The sequence below is a fragment of the Carcharodon carcharias genome, chromosome 19 (assembly GCF_017639515.1).
Source record: "Carcharodon carcharias isolate sCarCar2 chromosome 19, sCarCar2.pri, whole genome shotgun sequence".
Classification (NCBI taxonomy): Eukaryota; Metazoa; Chordata; class Chondrichthyes; order Lamniformes; family Lamnidae; genus Carcharodon; species Carcharodon carcharias.
In genome coordinates, this window is record NC_054485.1 from 9300944 (window position 1) to 9310756 (window position 9813).

The 9813-nt window shown below is 51.3% G+C and overlaps 1 protein-coding gene across 1 annotated transcript; it reads right to left on the reverse strand.

Annotated features, from left to right (window-relative positions):
• Positions 1-780: 780 nt before the first annotated feature.
• On the reverse strand, positions 781-2168 carry LOC121291548 (ras-like GTP-binding protein RHO). Its single transcript, XM_041212902.1, has one exon. The coding sequence runs from the start codon at positions 2153-2155 to the stop codon at positions 1520-1522; it is 636 nt and encodes a 211-aa protein (XP_041068836.1). The 5' UTR covers positions 2156-2168; the 3' UTR covers positions 781-1519.
• Between the last annotated feature and the right edge of the window lie 7645 nt (positions 2169-9813).

The following is a 9813-nucleotide window of genomic DNA, read 5'->3' on the forward strand; positions in this document are numbered from 1 at the left end:
GGTGACTATCCAAGCCTGACCATGGCACCTCAGTTACACACCCGCTACTCACTGAGCTGTGAGTGAGAAGAGGGAAGGAGGGGGTTAAATAGCTCAGATAACCAGAAACCAAATCCGTTCAGTTCGGGACAGTTTGGAACTTAAACATTTGTCTAACTAAAAGCAAAACTGTGTCACCATCTTGCTAACAAACTTGCTCTTCCAAGACCTTGAGGTCCCCGTCAATAAATATAATTTCACACACACTGTCTCACACACACACTCTCTCTCTCTCTCACACACACACACTCTCTCTCTCTCTCACACACACACACACACTCTCTCACACACACTCTCACACACACATACACACATTCTCTCATACGCACACACAATTACACACACACTCTCTCTCTCTCACACACACACACACACTCATGCACACACACTCTCATGCACACACATACACACACTCTCTCATACACACACACACTTACACACACACTCCCACACACACACACACTCTCTCTCACACACATACACACACAAACTCTCACACACACTCTCATGCACACACATACACACACTCTCTCATACACACACTCACACACACACTAGTTCCCTCTTACACACACACTCATACACACACACTCTCACACACACACACTCTCTCTCACACACACTAGTTCCCTCTTATTCACACACACTCACACACACTCTCTCACACACACACTCTCACACACACTCTCTCTCACACTCACACACAGTCTCTCTCATTCACACACACACACACACACATACTCTCTCTCTCACACACTCTCTCTCATACTCACACACACTCCCTCTCACACACACATACACACACTCTCTCTCTCACACACACACACACACAGTAATTTTTCCTTCTCTCTCTCATAAAAAACACATGCTGTAAAAGGCTGAAAATTGAACATAGAGAATTCTGCACAATTCCGAGCACTCTGCATGCAATGAAATCACATCTTAAGAGTTTGGCTGACAAGAAACTGCACACTTGATAGAACAGACCGAACACCAAAAGCCAAGAGGCTTTTCAGAGGGCCGTAGAGGCTGTACAGTGGGGCCTGCTTTAAGAACCTCCTCGCCCTTGCCCACCCACATCCATTCGTAATGACATCCAGTCTGGGGAGATACAGATAATCACTGATTTGATCTAGTCCTGTAACACGATTCTGTGGCAAAACTCAGAAACATTAACAGTTAATTCATACACAGTACAGCAGTTTCCAATTCTACCTTCCTTTAAAAAAAGGACCTTTTAAACTCATCAGTTGGATTGACACACGCAGTTTGAAGAGCACTTAAAGCTAAATCTTTCTTTTCTTAGCAGAACCAGGCAGTTTCTTGCAGACCCCATTGTTTCTCAAGATCAGGTTCCAAAAGCAACTCCCCCAGGTTTCTATCACAAGTTTCTATCTCCCAGATATTTTGGTTTAGTGAGGTAAATTGTCTTCAGTAAATAGGAGCTCTGTTTCCTTGCTCCGCTTGCTTCCACACGCCTTTACAGCAAAGTACACCGGCACCCGAAGCATCCTGTTTTAGAAACTTTCAAGGTGGCCCTGGTGGCTGTTTCGAAAACCTCCCAGACGCCTTCTTTGTGCTTGGCCGAGCATTCCAGGTAAGCGTAGGCCCCGATCCTCTCCGCCATGGCCTGGCCCTCTTCCCACCTCACCGGCTCCTTCTTGGTCCTGGCCAGCTCCTTGCGGACCCGCTGGTCGGTCCGCAGGTCTCTCTTGTTGCCCACCAGCACCATGGGCACGCCGGGGCAAAAGTGCCTGACCTCGGGCATCCACTTGTCCGGGATGTTGCTCAGCGAGTCGGGGGTGTCCACCGAGAAGCAGATCAGGATGACGTCGGTGTCCGGGTAGGACAGGGGCCGTAGGCGGTCGTAATCCTCTTGACCGGCCGTGTCCCAGAGCGCCAGTTCCACTTGCTTCTGGTTCACTTCTATATCGGCCACGTAAGTCTCAAAGACGGTGGGGACATAATCTTCCGGGAACTCATCCTTGCTTAACACAAACAACAGGCTTGTTTTTCCACAGCCACCATCGCCGACCACCACCAACTTTCTCCTTATTGTGGCCATGAGAGAAAGCTGCTCCGATTTGTTAACGTGACCACAGTACTCCCTGTTCATGCACTCGAGTGCACTGCAGAACTACAAGTCTCAGCTGCACAGACAGACAGCAGCTTTTATGAACCAGCACCAGACTCGACTGCCCAATCAGGTTTTCCTGGTTCCCTGATTCAGCTCTCCCACCAAAATGATTGGGCTACTTCCAAGATGCTGATTGACAACCTCATAAGCCAGCCCTCCCCACCGAGTCCAGGAACTGGGTTTTAAAATAACTGGAGGCTTTTCCTTTCTGTTGTTGTGCACAGCTTTTCTTTGAACTGATTCATAGAAGCCCACAGCACAGAAGGAGGCCAATCGGTCCATTGTGCCTGTGTGAGCCCTCTGAAAGCTGTCCAACTATTCCCCCTGCAAATGTAGCCCTTTTATAGTTAGAGAACTTGTCCAACTTCCTTTTGAAAGTTACCATTGGGTCTGCTTCCACTTCCCTTTCAGGCAGTGAATTCCAGATCATTATAACTCACTGTGTAAAATAAACCTCATTATCTCCCCCTTGTTTTTTTTTACCAAATACCTTAACCTTGTGTCCTGGTACCAACCCTCCTACCAGTCAAAATGTTTGTTCTGATTTACTCTATCAAAACTGCTCGTAATCCTTCCCCACCCCCACCCCATCTCCTTTGTTCAAGCTGCTGATTCTCAGGGTACAGTAAGTTGCTAAACGGTACCAAGTGAACGTTCTGCACCTATGAGCTCAGGCAATGAAACTTCAACAGATTTTTCATGCACACGGTGGGACAAAGCAAGGAAGACTTGCATTTATATAGCTCAGGGATAGTCAGCGTGGTTTTGTTAGGGGAAGGTCGTGTCTTACTAATTTAATCAAATTTTTTGAGGGAGTAACAAGGAGGGTTGATGAGGGTAGTGCAGTGGATGTTATCTACATGGATTTAAAGGCATTTGACAAGGTCCCACATGGCAGACTGGTCAGAAAAGTAGAAGTCCATGGGATACAGGGGAATGTGTCAAGTTGGATTCAAGATTGGCTCAGTGACAGGAAACCAAGGGTAATGGTTGTTGGATGTTTCTGCGAATGGAAAACAGTTTCCAATGGTGTTCCACAGAGCTCAGGGTTGGGTCGCTTGTTGTTTGTTTTATGTGTATTAATGATTTGGACTTAAAGGTGGGTGGCATGATTGGGACGTTTGCAGATGACATAAAAATTGGCCGTGTAGTTGATAGTGAAAAAGATAGTTGGTGTCTCTAGAATGATATCAATGGTTCGGTTGAGTGGGCAGAAAAGTGGCAAATGGAATTCAATCCAGAGAGGCGCGAGATAGTGTGTTTTGGGAGGGCAAACAAAGCTAGGGAATATGCAATAAATGGTAGGATATTGAGAGGAAATGAGAGACCTTGGTGAGCATGCCCACAGGCTCATGGAGGTGGCAGGGCTGGTGGTTAGGGTTGTCAAGAAAGCATATGGAATGCTTTCCTTTATTGGACGAGGCATAGAATACAGAAGCAGGGATGTAATGATGGAACTGTATAAAATGCTGGTGAGGCCACAGCTGGAATTTTGTGTACAGTTCTGGTTGCCATATTACAGGAAGGACACAATTGCTCTGGAGAGAGAACGCAGAGGAGATTTACAAGAATGCTGCCAGGGTTTGAAAATTGCAGCTATGAGGAAAGATTGGGTAGGCTGGGGTTGTTTTCCTTGGAACAGAGGAGGCTGAGGGGGGTGACCTGACTGAGGTGCACTAGATGAGGAGGGGCCTGGATAAAGTAGACAGGGATGGCCTGTTTCCCATGGCTGAGGGGCCAATTACCAGGGGGCACAGGTTTAAGGTAATTGGTGGAAGGATTAGAGGGGACGGCAGGAAAAACCTCTTCACCCAGAGGGTGGCGGGTGTTTGGAATTTGCTGGCTGGTTTAGTGGTGGAGGCAGAAACCCTCAACTCACTTAAAAGGCACCTGGATCTGCACCTGAAGTGCTGTAACCTGCAAAGGACATGGACTGGGCGCTGGAAGGTGGGGTTAAAATGGGAAGCTGTTTCTTTTTTTATTATTTATTTTTCGGCTGGCGCAGAACCGATGGGCTGAATGGCCTCTTTCTGTGCTGTAACTTTTCTATGGTTCTCTGGAACCCCGGTTAACTAATTTGGGCACAGCAAGCTCCCACAAACGGCAACGCGCAGTCATGATCCGTTTTCCCTTCTCAGAGAACGATCAAAATCCGGCCAAGGGTGGGCGCTGTGACTGGTTTACAGCGGATTTACCCAGCACGGCCTGGAGTTTGAACCCTGGCCCGAGTGCGGGCTGTGTCTGGCTCAGTTCCAGCCTCAGTGAGGCATCGAAAAGAAATATTTGCACTTAGCGACCAGCCCTGATCCCCTATCTGGATAGACACTAAGGGCCACAGCACGTAGGAGAAGTTGCAGCTGTGTCAAAATGATTAACCCTGAAGTGTCCTCAACGGCACTGAGCCTCTGGTAGTGGTTCAAGAAGACAGCCCAGCACTCCCTGCTCAAGGGCGATGAAGGAACAGGAGGTAATTACTGGCACTGCCAGTGATGCTGCACCCTGTGAGTGAATTTTCTTTTTAAAGAATAAATAAATAACGGGCGGGAGGCACAACAGGCAGACCAGTCAACGGCAGCCATTTTCCGCTATTCCCCAAGACGGATTTCCGCCATTGAGTTTTTCTGGGCCGCAACGGGAACTTCCGGGAAACACTCAGGCCGCAAAGGTGCAGAGGGGGAGAGAGGAACGTGGGGGAGGATTCCCTCCCCGTCCTGAGTGCCGGGCGGGAAGCGGGCGCAGCAGCCAATCCCTGCCCGCCGCTGTCGGCCGGGCGCCGACATTTCACTTGGGCGGGCGAATTAAGGCCCTGCACCCCTCCCCTCCCCCACCCCCACCCCCTCAGCGTGACGCGTACCTGGAAGTGCTCAGCGCTCCCTGTGCGGACGGTTGGGGTGGGGGGGGTGGCGGGGAGAGACGCCTCAGGGAGATTCATTTCATTATGAAAAATGGGGAGGGAGAAAAAAGAGTTAAAAGAATGACTCAGACTTGTCCCCTCACGGGACAGAGTCACACGAGCTGGGACATGTTTACGTGTTTCAATAACAGGTTTTTTTTATTTAATTTATAAAGACTCCCGCCCATGGATGAGGTTTCACGAGAAATGCGAAGGCCGCCTGGACTCTTTGCCTACCCACCCCACCCCCTTCTCCCACCCCCTCCCCCAATGCCTACCTTAAAGTTGGACAAGCAGCCCTGCTAATTGATTGAAGAGGTTCTTTAAAAAGACGTTGAGATGATCAATGGACCTGCCCATCCTGCCTTAAGGTTGGCGGACAGGCCGGGATTCAGAAAGAGCATCAAACCCCATCCACGGGCGGGACGAGGTTTCATGAGGGGTTTTTAAAAATGTAATAAAGGTTTTGGTTACAAGCGATGGACACGTCTCAACTCGTGTGGCAGTGTCACATGAGGGGCCATGTCAGGGAAATTTTATTTGTCCACCGGTGCCATTTTTAAATTTGGCGCTGTTCACCCTGAGGCTGCACTTAGCCTCAGGGAGATGAGCGCGCTCTTTCATGCGCATGCGTGAAAGGGCGGACTCTTGGCTGAGGGGATTCCCCCCTCCCCCCCACCCCCCCACACGCACAGGGAGCACGCGTCACACTGGGTGGGCCTTAATCGGCCCGCCCACGTAAAATGGCGGGGCACCCCCGATCGGGGACGCCGATCAGAGGTGCGCCCGCACATGCCCGCTCCTGAACATCCCCCACCCACCCCCCAACGGGGGGAAAATTCTTCCCATGGAGTTAATGGCCGCAATATTCACTGGTGTAGGCTTTAGTAATGGGGATGGGGAAGGGGAGTTATTGTCTAGAGACTTAACTGTGTGTTCGTGGGATGTGTCACTGGCTAGGCCAGCATTTATTGCCCATCCCTAATTGCCCTTGTTCAGAGGGCATTTAAGAGTCAACCACATTGCTGTGGGGTCTGGAGTCACATGTAGGCCAGACCGGGTAAGGATAACAGATTTCCTTCCCTAAAGGACATCAGTGAACCAGATGGGTTTTTACTACAATTGGCGCAGCGTATACGTTAATTTTGTTTTCAAGCGGTTTCCTCACCTGGAGACTAGCCTGACTGGCGGCCTGGTCTCCCTGTCAGACAGGGAATGTTCCAGAAAAGACAGCAGCCCAGGAGGAGGTAGTTTACCGGTTGTTGGGGGTGGTGGGGAGGGGGGGGCGGGGGGTAGGGACGGCAGGGGGTCTGGAGGGGTGGGTACAGCACGGTCGGAGCATTGGGGGAGAACGTTGGAGCTCATGAAGGGGTTAGTGAAGATTCCATGGGGGCTGGAACATGGGGGAGAGACTGCGGTTGGTTAAAGGAGAGTCAGCAATGACTGGAGGTTGGGGGAGAGCTGGAGATTGCAGGAGGGAGTTTGCAGGATTTGTTTGTTGAACCTGAGGGAAACACTCATGCTCCCCCTGGCCCACAAGCTGTGCTGTAAAGACCCTTGCCTGATGGAACCCCTCCCACTTCTCGCCTCCTTTTCACCACCGGGTTTCCTGACCAGAGAAACCAGTCCAACGTGAGTAAAAGATAGAAATCTTTCTAAAATGGAGGCCCATTGTCACCTTAAGCGTTTTCAGTGACCACTTTGTGAGAGGGGAGTTGGTTGCCCTCCCCTCATCTTACCTCGCTTAAAAGTGGGAGTGGGTGGGAGAGAGGCACATTCCTGTTTGAGACTTTTACCGTTTTAACCTCCCACCCAAACCCGAGCCCACCCATTTCTGGGGGTTGCAATGACACCCAGTTTTCAGGCCTATGACATCTCATCAGACTGGGTGTATTTTGTGGATGTCCACAGAGTTGGGGGGGGTGGGGCGGCGAGCCCACCAAGGACGAATAGCCAATTGAAACAATGAGAAAGGCGACTAGAAGTGTTTTTGACAAGCAGCTTCTTGCCTGCCATTGTTGTTGGCAAGTTAGTCAACCTCTGAAGCCACGAGAAATCCCTCCAATTATGGGGTTGACCGAAACGCCGATATAAAAATGAGCCGCCGGTGTGGGTGCAGGGAGCCGCCATTTCTGAAACATCATCGGAATCCAACGCAAAGAGTGGGTGGGTCCCTAAATCCCCACACATATCCACAACCACAGCCCGTGTCACCTGCTTGATCTCTTGTGTCCCTTCATGAGGTACCCAGCGAGTAAACCATGCATGTGTGGCGTGAAAAATTGAGGCTGACTACCCCTGTGAGGTTAGCATGTCGCGTGTAGGTCAAGTATATGCGAAAACATGATGTCTGGGCCTGCAAACGGGGCCATCTTATGTATTGCTTGGTCAGCTTATACTCCACCATTTACACTCATCGGACGGACATGAGGAACCTCACGGCACCTTGCGACCACCAGGAGTAGAGAGCTATCCCTGAGCCCTCTCTTCAACCCCCAACACTGCCAGCCAAACAGCTTAACTCCCGCTGCTTGTGGGATCCTGCTGTGCGGCTGACAGTAACAGCGGTGACGATGGGCGGGATCTTCCCGGTCCCGCCGCGAGTCGATGGGCTTCTGGCTGGAGCACCGCCTCGCTCCCCGGCAAGTCAGGAAAATCCCGGCCTACACTCTTGAAGAAAGTGAATGAATTCCTGGGGCTGTGCCGAACTTTGTGGGGTTCTGGGGATGTGATAAAATGATAACGGGTGCTCGTTCGTTTCATTGTGGTGGTGAAGCGCTGTGAGGGACAGCGGGACAGTGATTGGAGACTGAAATGGCTGAACCCAGGCCCTTATCCATCCTCAACCAGCCGAATGCTCCTTGTATCAAGTGACTAACTAACTCTCAGTGAAGGTGCAGCACAGATTTCAAACATAAAGAAACTCTCCACCTAACTATCACTGAATTTCACAATAATCTCATCATATTTTTTCCATTCCCCACGGTTATTATGCTTTCTGGAGTGTCAATGTTTTTTCTTTCAACCTTGTTTGTTTCATTAAACTATCATCCAGAGTGTAACAGAGAGAGTTGTGTCACTTACTACCCTGGGTTAATATGGTCAGATGGTCTCTCGGTCAGTCTGTGTTTACACCATAAGGTGGCAGAGTTGAGTCATTCCCCATTTGATATTACAAAAGCTCCCTCCAAACCTGACAGCAGCTAATCACTGTTCAGTGTTTTCACTGTTTTGGTAACTTTTCAAATGATTCAGAAGCCGTTGGCCAGTTTGATGTGCTTATTTTAAACATATTACACCACACTGCCAAATACAGATATCCCCCCCATTTAAAATGGGTTCTAAGAGCACTTTTTTGTTTTAATGTGCTTTGTAAATTAGGGGATTTACCTGAATAATATTGGCTCCATTTTCATTTTAGTGCAGTTGCTGCACATGGAGCAAGAACCAGACTGACCGAGAGACCATCTGACCATATTAACCCAGGGTAGTAAGTGACACAACTCTCTCTGTTACACTCTGGATGATAGCTTAATGAAACAAACAAGGTTGAAAGAAAAAACATTGACACTCCAGAAAGCATAATAACCGTGGGGAATGGAAAAAATATGATGAGATTATTGTGAAATTCAGTGATAGTTAGGTGGAGAGTTTCTTTATGTTTGAAATCTGTGCTGCACCTTCACTGAGAGTTAGTTAGTCACTTGATACAAGGAGCATTCGGCTGGTTGAGGATGGATAAGGGCCTGGGTTCAGCCATTTCAGTCTCCAATCACTGTCCCGCTGTCCCTCACAGCGCTTCACCACCACAATGAAACGAACGAGCACCCGTTATCATTTTATCACATCCCCAGAACCCCACAAAGTTCGGCTGTTATTAAACAGACCAGTGCTTCACTCACCATTTCCCCCACCCCCACCCTCCCTCCCACTCACAATCCCTCCCCACCCCCTCCCTCCTGCTCACCATCCCTCCCCACCCCCTCCCTCCCTCCCACTCACCGTCCCTCCCCACCCCCTCCCTCCCTCCCACTCACTGTCCCTCCCCACCCCCTCCCTCCCTCCCACTCACCCTCTCTGCCCACCCCCTCCTTCCCTCCCACTCACCCTCTCTCCCCACCCCCTCCCTCCCTCCCACTCACCCTCTCTCCCCACCCCCTCCCTCCCTCCCACTCACCCTCTCTCCCCACCCCCTCCCTCCCTCCCACTCACAATCCCTCCCCACCCCCTCCCTCCCTCCCACTCACAATCCCTCCCCACCCCCTCCCTCCCTCCCACTCACAATCCCTCCCCACCCCCTCCCTCCCTCCCACTCACCGCCCTCCCCACCCCCCTCCCTCCCGTCCCTCCCCACCCCTCCCGACCCTCCCTCCAGCCCCCCTCCCTCCCTCCCACTCACCCTCTCTCCCCACCCCCTCCCTCCCTCCCACTCACCCTCTCTCCCCACCCCCTCCCTCCCTCCACTCACAATCCCTCCCCACCCCCTCCCTCCCTCCCACTCACCCTATCCTCCCCACCCCCTCCCTCCCTCCCACTCACCCTCTCCCCCACCCCCCTCCCTCCCTCCCACTCACCGTCCCTCCCCACCCCCTCCCTCCCTCCTGCTCACAATCTCTCCCACCCCCTCCCTCCCTCCACTCACCCTCTCTCCCCACCCCCTCCCTCCCTCCCACTCACAATCCCTCCCCACCCCCTCCCTCCCTCCCACTCACCCTCCCTCCCCACCCCCTCCCTCCCTCCCACT

What these genes read in the sequence shown, in the direction of transcription:
- LOC121291548 (XM_041212902.1), bottom strand. Translation starts at nt 2,155, where the DNA reads ATGAACAGGGAGTACTGTGGTCACGTTAACAAATCGGAGCAGCTTTCT.